Source organism: Pteronotus mesoamericanus, unplaced genomic scaffold (assembly GCF_021234165.1).
Source record: "Pteronotus mesoamericanus isolate MK-2021 breed Mesoamerican mustached bat unplaced genomic scaffold, CSHL_Meso_final contig_169, whole genome shotgun sequence".
Classification (NCBI taxonomy): Eukaryota; Metazoa; Chordata; class Mammalia; order Chiroptera; family Mormoopidae; genus Pteronotus; species Pteronotus mesoamericanus.
Window position 1 is genome coordinate 17,827,333 of NW_026555068.1, and position 22,097 is coordinate 17,849,429.

At 40.3% G+C, this 22,097-nt stretch overlaps 1 protein-coding gene and 1 non-coding gene across 9 annotated transcripts in view; both read right to left on the reverse strand.

The window, feature by feature from the left end:
* MTUS1 (microtubule associated scaffold protein 1) overlaps positions 1-22,097 on the reverse strand; it is a 128,823-nt gene that overhangs the window by 33,249 nt on the left and 73,477 nt on the right. Inside the window, exon 1 of one of the 8 annotated variants that reach the window (XM_054566126.1) lies at positions 13,566-13,736. The exons of 6 other annotated variants lie outside the window; for them this stretch is intronic. In XM_054566126.1, coding sequence (XP_054422101.1) covers positions 13,566-13,653 — 88 coding nt within the window. In that variant the 5' untranslated portion in view covers positions 13,654-13,736. Of the gene's footprint in view, positions 1-10,888; positions 11,447-13,565; positions 13,737-22,097 lie in introns of those variants that run through there. One more of the 8 variants, XM_054566125.1, reaches the window with a different exon arrangement.
* Positions 1,614-1,720, reverse strand: LOC129064919 (U6 spliceosomal RNA). Its single transcript, XR_008528531.1, has one exon. It is a non-coding gene; the product is annotated as a U6 spliceosomal RNA (small nuclear RNA).

The window sequence follows — 22,097 nt, forward strand, 5'->3', positions numbered from 1 at the left end:
CCCATTTTTCAGGAGAAAGAAAACCACAGTGACTTCTTGAAGGGAAATAAACAAAGAAACCTCAGAACCAATGACAAAAGATGCTCGATATACTTTTTAAGTTAAAAACAGAAAAAAGGGCTTTCATTTTCTACGGCTGCTTTCCATGGTTAACTCATATTGGTATTAATGGTTGGTAAGCCTCAGGGCTGAAATTGCTAAAATATCTATTGTGTTTTAAAATTACTTGAAGAGAGGGGAGAAGTGTTTACCCATTATTCTTTATTTATAATCATTAATAGTTTTCTGTTGATAATTGCCAATTCCCTAGCAGATGGAGAAAGTAACTAAGAGTCATAATATTAAAGTCCTGAAGGAAGAACAACTTTATTGAGTCACTATGTTAATGAAAAAATAATCTAAATATTATAATATGTCAAAATATCTGAGCTTAGTATTCCTTCATTTTGTCATTCCCTAAAATGCTTTTAGAAATTATATTTTTCTATACCTATGATAATAATTATACAGTGTTTTGCTGTTCATAGAGGGTTTCACTTTCCTCTGGTTTGATCCTCCCAGCCACCCTTGCCAGGCAAGGGGACATTCAAGAACATGAAGGATCTTGCCCAGGTGTGGACAGCGTCTATGGGACAGATTCAAAGGCAGAGCCAAGGCCTCTGAAGCCAAGTCTCTACTGTTCCCATGCATTTTGGAGGTGGAAATGGGGTGCAAAGGTAATGCATTTCGTAACTAAAACTAGGCAAGTATGCAACAGTCTTGATCAAATGCTACTTCAATACATTCAAGCCCATTATCTGAGAACTCTTCATTTCAATAAACCTATACAGAAACAACTATGTTTTATACAGTGTTTTCTATATTTTACACAAACAGAACAGCAATGAAAATTTTTAACTTTTTGACCATTGAGACTTCACTGCAATATGTGTAGATGGAAGTTCATTCTTCTGATTACCATTGCTATATGTCCTACCAATACTTACTGAAATATCCATTTATTTATTGATACATTGCTTTGAGTTCATTTCTTGAATCCTTAACAGTTATTTGATTTTCTTTCTATAATTTAGATGCTAATCAATTTCATAATTTAACACAATATCACAGTTTTAAAACTGTTAGGTTTAATTATTTATAAACTCTGAGTGGTAAGTCTTTTATATTAAAATTTTGGAAAAAATATTCTGTAATATTCTTATCTACTTAGTTGTTCAGATGAATTTTAATATTCAGTAATAAGGTCTAATAAGTTATTTCATAAGAAAATATAACATATTGAGTTAAATGTAAATTAACATACTAATCATTGTTTTTCACACTCCAGTTCAGAATATGGGTACTCTCTTTATAGCACCACGCTTCGTATTTTCCTTCAAATTATCCCTTATACCAAAGTCAGGCCATAGTTAAGTATTTACATTAGGCTCCTTTGTGAACTAATTTTTTTTCACTGTATTATCAAGATTTTAAAAAATTTAACCTACAACTCCACTGAAAGTGTTTGCTAGTAATATTGTCTCGGCTAAATTCCCTGTTTCATAGTGGATATAAAGTATACTTTAAAATAATATATTTACATCATGTTATGAATCTATCAATACATTTTTTTTTTAAATATGGAACGCTTCACGAATTTGCGTGTCATCCTTGCGCAGGGGCCATGCTAATCTTCTCTGTATCGTTCCAATTTTAGTATATGTGCTGCCGAAGCGAGCACTATCAATACATTTTTTAAGTGTTTAAAACTTGAGTTGGATTTGCAGACTCCTTATTAGACCGTTGAATCCATTATGATTGGTCACTGATTTTAATTCCGTGAACACGGTGGCTTTTCTCATGCCACAGTGGCTTCACATTCCTGAGACGAGCTCTGGATTTCTTCGGATACATCAGTGCGACAGTGGAAAGCTGTTCCCTGGCTTCTTGCAGAGGATTCAGATGGCGTAGGTTCTCGAGGGAGACTGGCACCTGCACACTTCCTTTGGTGTATTTTGGTTGTTTTAGCTTTGGGTAACAAAATGGCATTTGTGCTGATAAAAGTCCTATTTCCATATTTTGAAACTGTTAAATATGTCAGGGCATATATGTTCTTTGAAAGTTTAGACAATTTTCTAGAACCCCAAACTGTATTAAGAATGCTACGAAGATCACTCTAGAATGAACTAGAGTCATTTTTACTAAGGTACATTTTGGAAAACATCAACTGTCCAAGTGTAACTGCGTTTCAGTCACGCAAGTGTCCTGGCTCTTAACGGCTCTTCCATTTGTGCTTTGCCTGGTTGCGGGTTCAACCTGCGATGCAGTTAAGTGTGGGGTGGCAATCCCAGCGAACCAGAGCAGCAGGGGACGGGGAGAGACTGCTTCAGCGAAACCTGCGCGATCGCTCTACCAGCCTCTGTCTCTCAGACTGTCTGTGTGGCCTGAGAACTGGAATCTCAGGAGGCGGGGAAGCCTGTTGCCCAGCAGCAGCCCCTAAGTGTCCGGCCACGGAAAACCCAGATGTCGTGCCTAAGACACACACACTGCTTTGCCTCAGGAAGTGATAAAAATCGTCCGATCTGTCCTTCGTGATGCAGTTTTAAATGCTACCCGAGAATCTCACCCAAACATTTAAAGCCATTCTGGTCACATCTCTCTGCGTAGTTTCGTTTCCTCAAATTGATGTTTGAAAACATAAAAGCTCTGTGAGAAGTGTTCTTTAACATACCCTAGCACAAACTATTGAGTTGACAGCTGGGAAGCCAGAGCTTATCCTATTATGAATACTACATGGGAGCAATATGACATCTATAGAGGGGTTTTCATTGCAAACTTGTTTACCATGAAAAAACCGAAGAAATAACCTGAACGTTCCCAAGTGGAGGACTGGTGGAATAAATTCCTGTACATTTATATAATCACCACAGCTGTGACACAGAACTAAGAAACTCTCTATGGTAAATGAAAAATAAGCACACTAAGGAACAATGTAGATAGTATGCCCCATTGTATACAAATAGACATATAAGACCTTATTTTCTTTTTTGCTTATAAATGCATAGCAAAATTATTATATAATACATATAAAAATAACAACAACGTTTACTTTCCCAGAGAAGGGAACAGGAACCAGCCAGAGACAAGGTATTTCAATGCATTTTTTATACTTTTTAACCATGGGGTAAATATTACCTATTGAAAATAAAAATGTAATGGTATTTTTTAAAGGTTGTTAAAATGAATTCTGAGCATTTAAAAACCTTTGTATCATATTTAGCCATCAAGAAAGCATAGTCAATCTGTGTTTCTTCCTTGGGGAATCTAGACAAGAATCTAAACCACATGGGTTTTGTCGTATGTGAATACTCAGACCAGATTTACACTTAAGGAGAAAATAAAACATTGACGTTATTCTTCTCAGAGTACACGTCTTCAAATTTCAACAAAAGAGCCAATAAGCGAATAGATTGAGCTCTACCTGGAGCTGGAAAAGCAAGGTGTGACCTCAATCTTCCATTCCATATACTGTGTTCCCTACGGACAAAATTGTACCACGTGGCGGCAGATGACCCAGTTTGAGCATCCTTCCTACCCTCCTCTCGCCTGGCTCAGCTGAAGATCAGAGATGATGCAAAAATCTCCAGTGAGGCTCCAAGCCCCAGTGCTCAAAAACAGGGTGTTTCATAACACTCAAACACAGCCGTTTCCCTTAAATCCTATGGAACTCATTATTTGTAGGACGTGAGCATAACGTGAACCAAACTTGGTCCTCACATTCCATTTATTAATGTATTACCACTTTGATAACACAGCTGTATTTGAAAGCACAAAATATTCTGTTTATTATACTTATTAACAGATATGTTCTGATTTCAAAGAATCAATTTAATCGGAAGCCTTTAAATTACATGTTAACTTCTACATAGATTCAGATGTCGCTCAGCGAGATCATTACCACTCCTGTGTCTCACCCGACCTCCCTGGGACTCATTGTAATGGAACTGAAACCTCCATCAGGGAAAAAAAGGAAAAAAAAAAAAAAAGCCCTGAATCAAAGACATGTTCTAACTTGGAAAACAGCTGGGTAACACTGTTATCTTTGTTCTTTCTACTCAGAAACCTCAATTTAATAAAATTTAAAACTAGCCTATCAACCTTGTCATCTTCTTAACGTAGTAGATGAGAAATGGACCCATTTTTCAGGCTCAAGTCACTCAGGCATAGAGATCCCCATCTCAAGGCTAAGTCTCATTTTTGAGAAACATGGACTAACCATCATCACATGGTAGCTGCTGAGGACACACCCATCCTAAGGCCAAACAAGCCATTTACTGGAACCTCCTGGATTTCTCAGTATTAAAATCGAGTTAGAGACAAGACCTACCAGAGAGTGCCCTGGCTTGCAGGAAACACAAAACTAAACACAGAATGCAGTAATAACGTTGCCTAATGTCTTGTACACTCATTGACGTACTCGTTCACCAAATACTTATCAAAAATCTATCGGGATGGTTTTGCTGCAGGCAGGTGGACCTGCCCTGGTGTCCTGGGGAACAGGGGAGGTATCTAGAAGAGGTTGGTAGTATGCAGGGATGCATGAAGACACTAGGGATCTCTGCTGAATTTGTTTTTCCCTAGTACTAATCTCTTCCTGTTGGACTCTTACATATCCACCTATCTGAATGTAGGCGAGACGTTAGGTGGTTTTTGCTTTCTACCAGGTACTGCATTGAAAACTACCATTGTGGGTTAATAAAACATAGGTGATGAACTAACGGGCTGGGGAGGTTCTCTCAATTGCTACCTGCATTCTCAACAGACAAACGGTTCCCTTCTTTCTGCCTTAATCTGAACCTATAGATCTCAGAGCTTCATAGAAACACCCATCTCTACACTAGTTCTTTGAGTCAGCGGTTCCTCAGCTTTAGTTGATGGGCGTGTATCCTGGGATAGTCCAGGAAAACACATCATTAAAATGCAAACTATGGGGAAATCTGTGTTCTAATAAGAGGGAGTATTCAGTTAGGAAGTGATCACCCAAATGACTACCGTTGTCTAGTGAGCATCTCCTGGAAGTCTTCCCTGACAAATTGGTTCTTGCTTTTAGGGAACTTTTCTGTGGTAGAGACCGAAATATGCCATCAACAATGGCAGTGGGATTTGATAATTAGATAACAAGGTTATATACACAGTGTGGGGAGACTTCGGATGGAGAAATACCTAGCTCTGGGGCTGTCAAGAATGGATGCCACAGACACAGATGGACATTTGCACAGTTGGCAGACAGATGAGCCCAAAAGGCCAGCAAATGCGCAGGCACAGAGAGGCACAGGGAGGGAGCCAGCGCTGACCGCAAGGCTGGCTCTCTTGAAGCTGCAGCAAGGTGGACTGGCAGGAAGCTTCAATGGGGGCAAGGACGACGCGTGTGCCCTACGAGGTTTCGTCTTGTCAGGGGTCAGAATAATGCTGAGCAGGAGCCTGGGGGCGCTGTGGGGGGAGACCTGCGGCGCGGGGGGTGGGCACAGCAAGAGAAGCTCGTGGGTCAGGGGCAGCAAGAACAGGCAGGAAAATGTGAATGTGCGTATGAGCCAGAGCAGGAGGATTAGTGACCATTTGGATGAAGGGAATCTGGGGTGAGTCACAAGTTCCCAGCGAGGAAGTAACACTGAGAGGAGTAGGCCGGCATGTGAGAATGCGAAGGCAGTGAGGGGAAGGTGGGGGACGTGGTGAGGAAGGCGTCCCCACCTGCTCTAACGCTGCTCTTCATCCTCCAAGGGAGTCTACTCTAGACTCACCTGCTCCTTAGCACTTTCCAGATTCCATCGTCTGCCCCCTCCCTTTCCTGAGGCGCCACCCGCTCTTTATTTCCCACTGTCCTAAATACATCCCCTAGCACACACTATTAACGCACACTTTCTAGCTGTATCTATGAACAGTGAACCCACAGTAACCTGTATACTCCTACCAAGAAATTTAAAAAAATATATTCATGTCATCAATTATTACTTTAAATTTGCATAAGCTTTAACAGTGCAGGAATAGGATACCCACCCCAAACACACTACTAATAAACATTAATCTTTTGTCAACACATCTTGAGTATTTGAAAAAGCCATATCTGAAGTTCAGAACATTCTTTCGTGACGCATTACTTTATAACATGAAAATTTTCATGTACGACATCAAAATCAAATATTAGTCTCTATGTCCAAACAACAAAATGACTTGAAAGCATGTCACTGACAATTACAAGATAGGCAATCGTTACCAAAATACTTCCATATCGTAAAAGAGAATAAACAACAGGGTCTGTTGCGAGATTCAATCTGCTTTCGGGGATGTAGCCCCTTTATTTATAAGCAGCTAATATCAGCTATAAATAGGGCTCTAACCCCTCTTATACCTGCGTGCACTACACAGACTGGCGAGGTCACACACTCCCGCTCCCAGACTCCCTTGTGCGTAGAGGCAGCCATGTGACTGAGGCTTAGCCAATGAGACGTAAGCTTTAGTGGTTTGGCACCGCCCCTTCCCTACTTCTCTTTCTTTCGTGCCCGGAGCAGCCGTTGTGAGATCACGAGGCAGCAGCCCCGAGAGAAGTGCCGAGAGGGCCGCGGAGATGGGGTCCTGCGGCAGCTGAGCCCCGGAGCAGGGTCCGCGCTGCCTGTTCGGGGGACAAAGAAGACACCCCTTCTCGGCCGTCTGAACAAACTGCCACTAAAAGCCGTTCTGCTGGACGGTCTCAAAAACGAATAGCAAACATAAAAACATAATTGGGTGACTTTCATTCTAATTAAAGTTATTCACGTTCTGCCTCACTCTTACAGAATATCTAGGGAAAATGAAAATATCTTGTCCTGTTAATAATGGTTCTCCCCACCCCTTCTTCCATAGACAGCGTCCGGCAGAAATACCGCCTGCTTGAGGGTGCTGGGTAGGGTAATAACATGGCCGTAAGAACTGATGGTTTTAATTTGAACATTTTCCCTAAAATGCCATACGGTGTGCTTCAGTGTGATACTGTTATGTTACAGAATTACACGCTTATGGTTTTGTGATAAAAGATTGTGTGATTAAAAAAAAAGGGGGGGGCGTTATTTGTGCTGGGCCCTGTATATCTATATCGATCCCTCCCTTTGCTCAAGTAATTGCTTTTAATGTCACTGGCTCAACAAAAAGAACTCTAGCTTTTGCTACAATTGCCTCCACTTGAATCAAAGACAGCATTTATTCTTTAAGGCTCAAAATAGCATTTTTCAGAATAAGGAATACAGCTAGCTCCAGGTGCGCCGAAAACCATGCTAGTAAAACTGGCCGCGAAAGGTACTTCTGCCCCGAGGGGGCGCCGCCGTCAGACGGGAACGACCAAGCCCAACGATCGCGACCGGGCTGGGCGGGGGCGTCAGCGTTTCCCGGACGCCGACACCCTCGTCCACGCCTGCCATCCGCCGCGTCACTGGCAAATCCGCTCTCTCCCTATTCTCGCCCCTGTTGACAGAGAAAGTTCCGTCTTCCATCCGACAGCAACTCTGCCAACGGGCGCCACACAGGAACAATGTGCTCCTCCTCCTCCTCCCAGTGCCCGGCGCCCTGTGCAAGGCGCAGGGAGGCGCAGGGGGGCGCCTGCTCTGTCCTGGGTCGCCATCATCACCGTCCTCACCGCTGGCACCCGTGTCCCCACCACCCAGGCCCAGACCCACTAAAATACCCTTCTTCCCGTGAAGGAGCCGTCGCGCCCTCACCTCCAGGCTTCGCCTTGCTGTTCTCTCTGCCCGGAACACTGTGTGTTTCGTGGCTAATTCCACCCATAATCCTGAGGCCTCAGCTTAAATGACATGTCTTCTGGGCGACCTGGATGAAGTTAGCCTCGCCTGCTGGAGGCTGCCCGGGGGCCTCGTCCCCGCCCTGTCACGACTACCCCATGTTCCAAGTCTGCCTCCCTCCGCTAAAGGGCCGGCCGCGTGAAGACAGGCAGGGGCCACGCGTGACTTAGTTCTGGCTGCATTGGCAGCATCCAGCATCGCACCTGACACGCAGGACAGGTCTAATAAATGTTTATGTAGGAAATGAATGGGTGAATCCGGCAGCGTGAACAGCAGTTTAGAAGCAGGGGAACGGCTGGCACCGAAGGCCAGAAAGGTAACATCCTTCAAACAGCCCCAAGTATTAGGTTAGGTGATATGAAACTGTCACTGTTTGATCAATTTTTTTTTTAACTTGTAACAAGAATAAATTCAAATGCTTCGGCCTAGTAATAAAGCCTGAACTAGAGAAGTGGCAGAGGGTAAAAATAAATAGACATTTCATAGGACAAAGCCTTAGATTCTTGCAACCAGTTAGCTATGGATAAATGAGGAAGAACAATGGCTCCAAGATGACAGAGATCTACTGATGGGATAAGGGGAAAACAGGGTGCCATGAAGAGAAATAAATAAACCAGCAGTATTAACTGCATTTGAGAGAGAAGGAAAGAACTAGTTTAGATAAGATGAATTTATAGGTGTCAGTAATACATCCTGGGGTTTTTTAATCTATAGCCAAAAAATTCTCAGAATCCCAGGTTACAGGGGCTGCAGACATCATCTCATTGGATTCCGGTATTTTATAGCCCTGTCTGGTTAACTGATCAAGGTCACTCACTTGGTTACTAGCAGACCCAAGGCTACAACCCCGACTCTTGGGACCACCCAGGTCAAGACCACGGCCGCCACATGAGCTATGGCTTTACAGCCACATGGGCAAGAGTACATGCAATGGCTTCATTATCCGTTCTGTGGGAAGATTTCTCAGACCTTCTTGTTAGGTAATCTGCATAAGCGCCCAAAAGATTCTTACTGGGGGTAAGTAGAATCATATACTTAAGATAATTTTATGCACAAAACTCTCTTTTCATCACTACTGTTCATTGGATCAAACAGAATTAAAATAAAATTTAAATACAGGAAAATTTCTGAGCCAGAAATTCTAAACAGAGGCTCCAGGTTTTAGTCTTGCCTCTGCCACAGACTGTGCACCCTTGGACACACGAGTGCACTTCTCTGGGCTGCAGACTTCATAGTGTAAAATGAGACACGCTAGATCCCCATAAGTGCACTCTGCTCTAAAAATCATGACTGCACTCAAATGAATGTTTTGAAATATTTTTATATAAATTCAGAAAATACAATGCAGCTAGAATATCCCTATTAGTCAAACTCTGGTAATAAAAGACTTGTCTCTTCTGCTTAAGCTGCCTTGGACAGCTATCTGCTTCACAAAAATACTAAGACCCAAAATGTTCACTAATAGAAGACTGGTTAAATAAAGCCTGGCTCACCCGACAATGGGATGTCATGTGACCATTAAAGAGCATGAATTAGATAGATGTGTGTTAATGTGAAAATCTGAGATATACGCACTCTAAAAAGCAAGGGGCAGAGGAGCATGTATAGCATGCTTCCATTTCTGTATAACAAAAAAAGGATATAAAGGATACACATAGGTTTACACTACAGAAAATTACCAGGAAGCTATAACGCACCCATGAGAGTCGCTGTCCCTTGGGGAGAGCAGGGGCTTCGGGAAAAGGGGTTCACTCAGGATTGCACAACCTGCTGTACTGTTTGATTTTCCTTCTAACTTGGAGTATGGAGTATTTTTTTTTCAAGTTAAAATGAAAAGCTTTTGGCACTATTTTAGATCATACACATTACTGCAAATACAGGGTACCCTTCTGATTTTATTTTTTCACCTCGTTGTTTTCTAAGGTTGAAAAAAAATGGCAGTGACATTTCATCTGGGAGAAACAAAGCCACGGTTTACCTCCTAACTTACCTCGTTTGCCTGTGGCTGCCAGCGCAGACCGAGGGGGACAGGCTGGCTGACCTCGGCGGCAGGTCGGGGGGAGTTATGAAACATGAGGAAGAGGGGCTGGGAAAAATGAGACTCATCCCACAGAGGAGGAAGGCTGCTCTGGGAAAACTACTGACAGTCAGCTGAAAACAATCTCTAGGGACAGGGATGAAAAACAAGACAGATGAAGGCTGACATGCATGTGAAACAAGAAAAAAGCCTTCCATCTACATACCCAAGCAATCCTCTTACAGTCAGCACTAACCAGCCAAGATCAAAGGGAATAGCACCTTAGTTTTCAGAGTGTAAAATCAACTTAATTTACCACGGTGGCAATTGCCATCTAGAACAAGAGGCAGCAATGTGAGGCGACGGACTCCCCTCAAAGTGACACGCAGGTTCACATATGCCTAAAATACACACTGCATTTATTTCTATCTTGGGCACAGAAAATAAAAAGCAGATACGAGCATAAACATCAGAGGCAGTCTTTGGTAATTGCAAACAGTTTCACGGCAAGGCTCAGAAAACTTAACTTGAGGTTCACTTATTACTTCTCCACAACTATCCAGATGTCTTATTTCAGAAATGGTTAGGCTGTGGAAATCTTTTAGTATATAAAACTAACCTCGTAATCTCAGTGAGAAGTTACATAATGAAAAACTACAAAAGCCCTCTCATTTCATCTCATTCTTTAAGGCAAAGAAAAATATTCGTCTTCATTTACTGATGTCCTATTTCCAAAATCATCTGAAGCAAAATGTAATTTAACAGGTGTTGATTTTCACAGATTTGGTTGGCGTCAGAGGAAAAAGCTAGGGAGCACCAAGGCAACAATTCTGCTTTCCATAAACAAACAGAGCACACATTTGCTTGCAAACAGTAGAAGTACCACATACTCCTGTTCAAACAGAAACTGCTTTTTTTTTTTCTTTTACAAATTAAGCCTAGTTCTCTCAGAGAAAGAGCTCTCTTTCCCCACTTCTCCATCTCCTTAGAAAATTTCAGCAAACATCTGCAAGTTAATCAAGATGTCCCCCATGCACCACTGAACAGAGACCAATGCCAGACAAACCTGTATGGAAAATAACAGTGCTCTTCCTAAAGCCCGAAGGAAGTCGGAGATTGCGAAGCAATCCTTTGGCCGTCAGACGGACGTGAATGGTGGATAAGGAGAATTTGGGAGACAACAACATGTCTTCAGAGCAGGTGGAATGATTTCACAGAAGAAACAGCTTCCATGGAGTATCACATACTGTCTTTAAACTCAGCACTCGTTCAGGCCAAGAAATACAGCGAGAGAAAACATGCCTACATAGCAAATGTCATTCCAGCACACACACACACAAAGGAAAAAAGCCCAGAGCTATCCAAGTGTTTCTGGCTTCCTTCCCCTCTCCCAGATGTTGCCAAAACAGTGCTCTTCCTCTGAATAAAATCTCCTCTTCGCAGATCCAGCAGTGAGCAGTCTGTGAATTACATCACACTGCACATGCTAATGGGCTTGTTATGGTTCGCATCAGACGTGGCGGAGGGGAGGAGGAAGTGGGTGGTCTTAGGGGCTTTATGTAACAACCAATAATGTCACAGATTCTGTATCCACCTGGAAGATTGTAGTTAAGGGAAATTAACTACTTACAGTGCCCTCATGTTTATTTAGAACTTAGAAAAAAATTAAAATTTCCTTAAAGGAATCTGCCTTCTGATTTTTAAATTTTTAATTACATTCACACTAATAAAACTGGGAATTTTCTGGATTATTTATATGTACATCTAGACATAAACCTGACACCCTGGATAAAATTTTTTAAAAATGGCTTCAAGGAATAAATGTTCCCAATTATAATTTTTAATAAAATTTTTATTATGGTAGTGACAGATCAATACAAAGGTTGAAGTTCACCTTTCACACTGATGTTCTGAGGGCCTCACTAATAGCCAACAATGAAAAGTTAATGCAATTTCTCTAGTAAGTATAATATAATGGCTTCAGAGGAACAAAAATTAGTCAATCAGAAAGGCAGCGTTCTAAGGACCACACCTAATGCTTGACAATTGCATTTATAGAAAATCAGGGAGTCTCTCATAGTAATGTGTTGAGACTAGCAATACTGGGAGGGGTGAAGTTATATGTGTTTTTTACTGGGACCAATTAAATGTTTATTGTAGCAGAGTGGTTTATGAAAGTATATTAAAATGTGATGGCAAAAAAGCAAAGGAAGTTGAAAGATAAAGGTACGGATGTAAGAAAATTACACTGGCAATATGATTACTTTACTAAAGCAAACATTGTTTAACCTAGAACACCCCAAACTCCTGAAATGTTTTTAATTTAAGAAAGTACAAGAAAACACTGTGTAAAGAATGATCTATGCTTGTTCCCAAGATTTCCTTTAAAAAAAAAAAAAGACTCAGGAACAGAAATAAAGGTAGAAATTGTGAGCTATAAATAATCCTATTAATTGCCATTAAATGTGCAGGATGCACTCACTGTTCCAGAAATTCTATACAGCACTTTGGGTGGGACTAGGGAAGTCAAAAGACAGGAAAGGAAATTCTGAATAGTTCCTTCTCCTCCTTCCCCCGCCCCCAGCCTGCCATTTCAGAGGCTGTCAGCAACGGAGACAAACACAGTGACTTTTCAGGGGTTAGCGGCGGGAAGACACAACTTGTTCGTACACAGTAGTGGATCTTGTAAATGCACTGTACCCATGGCAACTAAAACACAAATAACCATGGAATTCAAGTCCAAAAACGCTACATTTAGGTGTTGCCTTTATACTTTATCACAGCTTATCATTACTGAAAACAACCACCTTTTTTCCCAGATTCTGCACATTAATACAGGGTGGGGCAAATTAGGTTTACAATTGTGAGTATGTAAAACACAGTTTATTCTTGTATTATTATGTATTAATTATTGTATTTTTTTCTATATGAACTATACACCTACTTTTGCCCCATCCTATATGCTATAACCACCTCTACTCCAATACTTCAAGAAACTGGTAAAAACCAAGATGCCAATCAGCATTAAAATTGAATTGCAAATAGAAGAATAAGGTTAAATATTAATATATATTAAAAATAGATACGACACCACCTCATGGAGGATTTTTTGTTTGTTTTGAATTGTTAAGTAATAGTAAACTCTAAATATCCTGGTTAAAAAGGAAATCCTTTAGTCTAGAGTACTCAAAGAAATTAGCAACATGTCACTAATTTGTGTTCATTAAAACTTGTACTTGCTATACCACGTATATTAATAGTAAACATTACTAACGACCTTTTTTAACAGCAGAGCAAGGAACTGCAAGAATAAAGAGAAGGCGTCTTCCAGGAAAGGTGGCAAATGGGTAAATGCAATACTCAGAACCTCTCACAACCACTTCAAAATGACAACTAAACCACAGAACAATAATCATTCAGAACTGCCGAAAATCCAGCTGAACAGAAGTCCTAAAACTAAGGCTATACACATGAAGCCACACTGAGACTGGTAGGAGAGGCGGAGAGGCAGAATGGGCGGGTCCCACACCCAGGTGTAGTGAATAAAAATCGGGCTGCTATCACACTGCAGTAGTGCCCCCACCGGAAGCAAGGGATCCCAGCCCCAACTCAGGGTTCCATTGCCAGGAAGAGAGGGCCCCATAACTTCGGGCTGTAAAAACCAGCAGGGATAGAGATGGAGTAAGACGGAGGGCTGCTGAAATCCCGGGTGTTCCTCTTAAAGGGCCCACACATGAACTTACTCAGACTCATTCCCTCTGAGCTATAGCGCCGAGGCAGCAGCTCAAAAGGCACCAGGGACACACAGGGAGGAGCTGGATTATCCGGCATCAAGGTGAGGGCTGGAGGGGCAGCTTTCTCTCAAACAGAAGTGCAGGCAGAGGCCATCATTCCTTTGTGGAGCCAAACCCCCACAGAGCCGGCAGGCGGGCATCATATCTGCATCTTCATCAATTTGGCTATCACTCTTAGCTCCGCCCTGGTGATTTCCTGAGACCCTGCCCCACCCAACTCGTGGGCCCACCCAAACTATTTTCAGTGACTTTTCCGTGTACAAACAACCTGTCTTGGCTCATACAATGGACTTCCCTAAAATCTCACAAACAAGCAGAATCTGGCTTCAGCATGTCCCCTACCTCTTGCTAAGTGGCCCCAGGGCTGGCACTAGCAGCAGCCAGCCTCAGTGTGCAGCCTGGCTTCTCCTAGACACCTTCAATTCCATCTGCAGATCATTTTGTAGCTCATGTCAGGTGGCCATAGGCAGAGCAGAGGTGGTAGCTGACCTTGGCCTGCACCTCCTGGGAGGCTCCAGAGCCAGTACACCTGGTGGACAGCTTTAGACCATGCTGGAGCACCACCCCACTACCTCCACAAGTGACACACTCAAGGGATGGACTCAGCGAGCACCAGAGCCCTGCTGAAGCTAGTTCTGCTCTGTTTGGTTGGTCCTGGCACAGCAGATCCTCCACTATGATCCTTGCAACAGACTGGCCTAGAGGAAGATCCTTCCCATTGACATGCCAACAGCAATCAAGGCTCAATAACATGAGGGTGCACACAGCCTATGGTGGGGGGTGGGAAGGGAACCTGCAGTGCTCAGCTCAGGTGACTGGGGAGGCTGTGCCACTGGGCCCTACAGGATACTTACTACCTTAGATCACTCTACCAAGACTTGGAGATGTAGCAGCTCTACCCAATATATAGAAACAAATACAGGGAAGCAGCCAAAAAAAAATGAGGAGACAAACATGTCTCAAATGAAAGAATGGAACAAAACTCGAGAAAAAGAACTAAGTGAAATGGAGACAAGCACTCTACCAGATGCGCAGTTCAAAACACTGGTTATAAGGATGCTTAGTGAACTTAGGGGAAGAAGAGATGAACTTTGTGAGCACTTCAACAAAGAGATAGGAACCATAAAAATGGAGACAGAAAACAAAAAACCAACCAGTAAGACATGAAGGATAAACTAACTGAAATGAAGAATAATTTACAGGGAATCAACAGTAGAGCAGATGAATCTGAGAATTAAATCAGTGATCTGAAAGATAAAGAAGCAGAAAACATCCAGTCAGAACAGCAAAAAGAAAAACAAAAAATGAGGATAGTATGAGGAGCCTCTTGGACAGCTTCAAGCATACCAACATTTGAATCATGGGGGTGTTGGAAGAAGGAGAGAAAGAGTGAGGAATTGAAAATCTACTTGAGAAGATAATTATGGAAAACTTCCATAATCTGGTGAAGGAAACAGACATACAAGTCCAGGAAGTACAGAGTCTCAAACAAGATGAACCCAAAGAGGCCCACACCAAGAAACATCATAATTTAAATGCCAACGGTTAAAGACAAAGAGAGAGTCTTAAAAGCAACGAGAGGAAAGCTGTTAGCTACCTACAAAGGAGCTCCCATGAGACTGTCAGCTGACTTCTCAACAGAAATTTTGCAGGCCAGAAGGGATTGGCAAGAAATATTCACAGTGATGAAAAGCAGTGAACTACAATCAAGATTGCTCTACCCAGCAAAGCTACCACTTAGAAACAAAGATAAAGAGCTTCCCAGGTAAGACAAAGCTAGAGTTCATCACTACCAAATCAGTATTGCAAGAAGTGTTAAAGGGCCTCCTTTAAGAAAAAGAAGAAATGATCAAAAATATAAATAATAAGTGGCAATAAATACATACCTATAAACAATTATTTGAAATGCAAATGCATCGACTAAATGCCAATCTAAAGACATGTGATGGCTGAATGGATAACAAAGAAGACCCTTACGTATTCTGTCTAAAAGAGATTCACTTCAATAGAAAGACTTAAAGTGAAAGGATAGAAAAATTTTTTCATAAAAATGAAAACAAACAACAAAGAAAAGCTAGGCTAGCAATACTTATACCAGACAAAATAGACTTTAAAACAAAGGCTATAGTAAGAGACAAAGAAGGACCTAACAATTCCACTTCTTGGTGTATCTGAAGAAACTCAAAACACTCAATTGAAAAGACATGCATCTACATGTTCATTGCAGCATTATTTATAATAGCCAAGATATGGAAGCAACCTAAGTGTCCATCAATAGATAAATGGACAAAGAAGAAGTGGTGCATATACAATGGAATATGACTCAGCCATAAAAAAGAATGAAATCTTTCCACCTGTTAACAACATGGATGGACCTAGAGGGTATTGTACTGAGTGAAATAAGTCAGAGAAAAACAAATGCCAAGAGATTTTGCTCATGTGGAGAATCTAAAAAATCAAATAAGCAAGCAGAATACAAAGAGATTTATAGATATGAAGAACATTTTTACAGTTGCCAGATAAAAGCGAGGTTGAGGAGGATGGATGAAAAAGATGAAGGGATTAAGAAGTACAGTTGGTAGTTACAGAACAGTCATGGGGATGTAAAGTACAGCACAGGGAATGTAGTAAACAATGTTGTAACGACTATAAAGGAAGCAGTGTCAGTGAAAAGAAGAAGTTAAAAATCAGAAGGAATAGTTCTTGTTTTCATGGCAAAGTACATGCACACAAGTCAGGTACATGAGATAAAAACTAAGAACGGCTCAAACTGGGTTTCAATTCTTTCCCAAACGGAGTCTGCCCCCTGGTGGCAATTTACCACAAGTGAGCCAAAGCAAGGGGGCACCCAAGACCATCTATTAATAGTAACAGCCAACTCTTAATGTAAAATAATCTACTATGTGCCAGGCACTAGCTGAAACACTTTATACGTATATTCACTCATTTAAATGACCAAATAAGCAGATATGGTAGAGTAACAAGAATTTTTAAATATATATGCTCTGGGGAAGCAGAGATCTTTAAACCAGCTCAAAAACATTCTTTGATTATTTATTGATCAGCTGTTATCACTTGTGCCCTATCTGTAGTTTCTGAAAGTATATTAAACATAAAAGCACCTAAAGATAAGAAAGTATCTATCTTCATTATTATACAAAGTCTTAATCTGATTTAAGAGAACATAATAAGGATCAGCAAGGGCAGAACGGAAAAATCTAAGGAGCTTTCGGTATCTAAGGTAGAACAATATAATTACCGATATAAGAATTAGGAATCCATTTTATTAAGTTCAGCAAAGCTTGTGTTAGGGTGTCAAGTGGAAAAACAAAACCATGATTGAAAATTGTATGTATAGTAGGATCTTAACTTTAAACAACAACAACAACAACAACAACAACAAAAGAATATTGAAGCAAACATACGAAAATGTCAGCAATGCTCTGGAAGTTGGGGTGGCCATGATTTTTTATTTCTTTGCTATGTATTTCTGTATTTCCCCATTATATTTAACAGACATCATACGCAGAAAAATACACTTTTAAAAAAGCTTAAGTGACAGAATGGCTTTATAAAAAGCCTATGAAATAAGCAGTATTTCTATTAATAACACAAATAAGGAAAAGCAATGGAAAAGTTGTGTAAGTCTTTAATAAGGCTTAAAAAAGAAAAAGATATGATAGGGATGATATACATATTTGGGAGGACAATGTGTCATGGTATCACAGTATATCCAAAAGAGAATCACAGGTTTCCCTGCAGCCCGGATAGAGGGAGGGAGGGAGAAGGGGGGGTGGTGGGAGAGAGAGAGAGAGAGAGAGAGAGAGAGAGAGAGAGAGAGAGTGTTTAATCAGGGACTAGGCTGTAGAAAACGATGTTATGATTGTAGACATGATTCTGGCATGTGCTATGCAGGGTTATTGAGATGCTACAAAGTGTATACAAACATGGTCTGATTTGTTTGTTATTAATGATCATAAATAGTCTGGAGAAATTGATATTTAAACCACAGGTTCAAGCCTCTCTATCCAACGCTTATTCCCTATAACTCTAACAGGAAGTATCAATCTTAACAGTTATCTCCTTACTTTCCCTAACAAACACTAATAGCCACATTTCCTTAATTTGCATGCCTCATAATCTATGATTTTATGCTCTAATCTCAATTCCAATTGTAGAAAGTTCAACTCAGGGTCCAATTTCTTCCCCCCCATAATGTCCTATTCCTTGGTAGGAGAAAGAATGGTTATAAGATACATTATAAATAATGATCAAAAATTTCACATGAAACTACTACAAAAAATTTCAATGCCTACCCACTCATAAGACTGTACATTCTCCAAGATCAGCAACATTGCCTTTTATTTCTTTGTTCTCCAAAACTAAGAGCAATAATGTTTTATCCATGTACAAAGTTTGTTAAAAAACGTTTGTTGTAGAATTTTTAAAATAAAAGTTAAACTCTATGTACATCGCAATGCTCTGTAAAGTTTCTAAATTTAATATAAGCTTAATAACCTTATTAAACTAAAATTTCACTTATCTCCCAACGCATTAAATAATCCTTTATATTGTCATTGTCATTTAATGGCTTAAAAATGTTATTAAAATGTCAATGAACATAATTTAAACATCTGTTGTTTATATCAGTCAGGTTGTTTCAAATTTTCCTCTTTCTAAATAATTCTGAAAAGCAATAAATAAGTCAATTATTTATCTACAATCAACACTGATAAATGGAATTCCTGGGTAGAAAGCTTTTGTGACCCACTGCCAAAGTGGCTCAGAAAGGCTGTTGTCATTTATACTCAATGTAGTAGTATGTGAGACGCACCTGTTCCTCACTTGTTCACTAAAAATAGATGAAACTGATCGCACATTATTTTAATTAGCATTTTGTAAACTTTCATGTTTCTTAGCCCTCCATATTTCTTCTTTTGTGTCTGTCCATTTATTTTTCTTTTGTGGAATCGTCTTTCTGTTGCCAATTTAAAGAAGTCTTTATGGAGCAAACCAGTTGCATATGTTGTCCCATTTTGTTGTTTGCTTGTTGATATTGTTTATAATGTTTTCAATTGAGTTATAATTGACATATATTAGTTTCAAGTGTATGACATAATTATTTGATAGTTGTATGTATTGTGAAATGATCAGCACAGTAAGTCTAGCCACAGTTAACATCCATCACCATGGTTATGTTTTTAACAAAAGTCTAAAACTTTTCTTGTCACAATTATTCACCTTTTTTTTTATACAGTTGTTCCTAGAAAGGCCTTTTCTATCCAAGTCTATATTCTTAGTGCTCTCACTCTAATTTTTGTGTGAAACTTCAATCTGGAATATATGGGGTAGAGCAAAAGCAGGCTTACAGCTTTGTTACGCAGAACACAGTATATACTCGTATACTGATTCTTGTATTATTTTCCATATGAAGAACTGTTAGCCTCCTTTCCCCCACCCTGTATTTATATGTAGTATTTGAATTAAGCATCTAGCTCCCGCCAAAACGATAGCCTTTGTTCCAACAAGAATTTACTAAATAACCCATACTTTTCCCTGACTTAAAACACCAAATTTATGACATGTTAAAATAGCACCTGCCTTTGAAGTATGAGAGGCGAGCTGTAACTGTAACCTGGCCCTGAAAGATGCCCTCACCCTCACTCTCACCAGCGGACACCCAGGCTGCACCAGGACACCCTCGCCAGGGCCGGTCTGCAACTTCCATCCGTTTCCTGGCACTTGGGAAAAGGGGCACAGAAAGCAACCGCAGCCTCCTGCGCTGTATTTAGTAAGTGAATCTGGAAGGAGCAGTGCATTTTCCACTTTCCGAGGCAGACACCATGGCACCTGAGACCGATGACCTTGTGTAAAATAATCAGGGCGCTGGATAGACACAGCTCTGGGGCTGTGGTTTCCCAAACAGCTTTAATGTGTGGTGGGACCAAGGTAATAATAGTGTGTGGCATGCGTGACATCGTCCTTATAAAAACAGTCAGCCAAGTTTTATTTAGACGCAATGTTGGCTAGAATCTTATGACATCATCATCTTTAAATAAATTACGACAGCTAGACCCCATGAGGATGGCTCTTGACTTTTCATTGGTTTCTCCTGCTTGCTTTCAGGATTTCAATAATTCAACTTCCTGGAAAAGAACTCTGAAAGTTCTAGAATCATGAGAACAATAGAGAGGATTACCATCATCACCACCCTAAGCAGCTTGCACTTAAGAGCAATTCTGTGAGGCCAGAATCACTTCCTCCACAGGGAATTAGTCCCCAAATATTCCCATATTCCCAAGTGAGAAATCTGAGACTTGGAGAGGCTTAGCAACAAGCCCAAGGTCAAGACAAAAGTAGAATGTGGCAAGACCAAGATTTAAATTGATTCTCAGTGCCTCTGAAGACCATTCTCTTTCTGCTCCTCTTCATTGTCTTATAAGGCAACAGAATTGTCTTTGAAATAATTGAATTAAGGTTAAACTAAAACAATGCTATAAACATTGTCAAGGATTATAAATAACTTAAAAACATTCGTTGACCAACTCAGCGCTCACCGGCGTGTGGTGAAGGCAGGACTCTTTTGTGGTGTCAATTCTGGCCTATGTGGCCATGAAGCTTTTGGAAAGCAATTTGGTTACCTGAGGGAAGTGACTACAAACATGTATAGGTTTTGACTTAGTTATATTACTTTTAAGAACCTATCACAAGAAACTTCCCCAAATTTTAAAAGTGACCATTATAAAGATGCTCATCACAGAATCACTTTTAAATATGGTACAGAAGCGCCCCAAATATTCAAGAGCAGTTCAAGGATGCTGCACATGCTACATATGAGTCATTAAAGTGATGATTTAAGTGACAAAACAGGACATAAAGCTATCTGAATTATAAATTCAAATCTTAAAAAACTAAAGGGCAATTTCTAAAGTTTACATGCTAAACTCTTCAGAATTTAGCAAACTGCTAAAATTAAAAATAAATGACTATGTTACCAGAATGAAAGGATATGAATTTGGTCAACTTAATTTATTTTCACCACTGTTCGTTCCTTAAAAAACAAACAAACAAAAAAACAGAAATCTCAAAGCCATAGTGCAGTTCTTTAGACTTTAACATTCAGAGGAAGATGTTTGCATAGGGAGGCAATGTCTTCTCTGTCATCTCAAAGATAACCATTTGCAAACAGAATATGAAGAAAGTCAAGGTGTTTTGTAGACATAGAATATTACATCAGGGAAAAACCTTAGTGATCAGTCATTTCAATTATACAGAATAGAAAACTACTCTTAAAGAGGTTACATGATCCACCTAAAGTCACTGGCTGTTTGGACGCCACTTCTAAACATCAAGGCTGTCCCTCCAAAAACCAGCAAACTGTGACTCTCCCTCTGCAGGCTCATCATGACATGAGGTTAGTCTTAAGTAATGGAAATAAATGACCAACTAGAAAACCTGGAAAGGTCAAGTTTATGATTTTGGGAAAATACATGTTCCTATGGCAGTCTAGATTAAATTACAAAGTTGACCTCTCAAGATACATCTTTTTTTCCACTGCAGTAATTAGAACACTGATTACTAACTGGAGACAGGCAGTCTTAAACTCTGTCAGACAACCCATTTCTACTCCAAGGTTAAATGCTTGGCCAAGCAAAGCCACACCATAATTCCTACTTTCCATTTCTTTTCTACCTTAATGAGAAGTTAATTTCCCATTCTGATACTCTTACCTGTCAAGGGTCAATTAATTACATTCTTTGGAAATAAGTCATAACAATGTCAGCCCAACAATGTGACAAGGGAAACTGCCTATGCTAATAGTTTTTCTCTATAGCAGAAATGAGATATCCATTGGGGATTGTTATTTACTATGCCTCTCAGAGGAAATATCCTTTTTAATAGTTTGCATGATCATAGACTTGAGATATAAAGACTGCCTTTTGAAGTCACAGATTAGAACAGGCACATAAGACAATAATCTCTGAAAATATGTGGCTGCTATAAATGGAAAACAGTGGTTCCCACTCAGGGAAACCCTCTGTGGTACAAAAGCTTCCACATTCAATAGCGAGACATATTGGATTCTCTGTTCTATCGAGTTGTTGGTGGAGTGGCGAAGTCCTAATCCTCTGAAAGTTATCTTAGTATCCAAGTTGGCTATTTCTTTTCAGTTATTGGTATATGTCTAGATTATGGGGTTTATCATCAATATAACCACAGATTCATGTCATCCCAGCAAGGCATCATTTGATGCTTCAAAAATGTATTTAAGATCCTCAACAGACAAGAACCTGCTGGCATGCTAAAGAATCTTTTTCCAATATTTATGCCTATTTTCTCTTCGGTTCAGTAAAAGGTGAAAGTGTTGACAAACCTTAAGCTACCACAAGATCCTTTACAGACACGCGCGCACACACGCAGGGGGCAGAGCAACAGACCCACACTGCTGTGAGGGGCGAACACGTTTCTGGAAAGATAGTC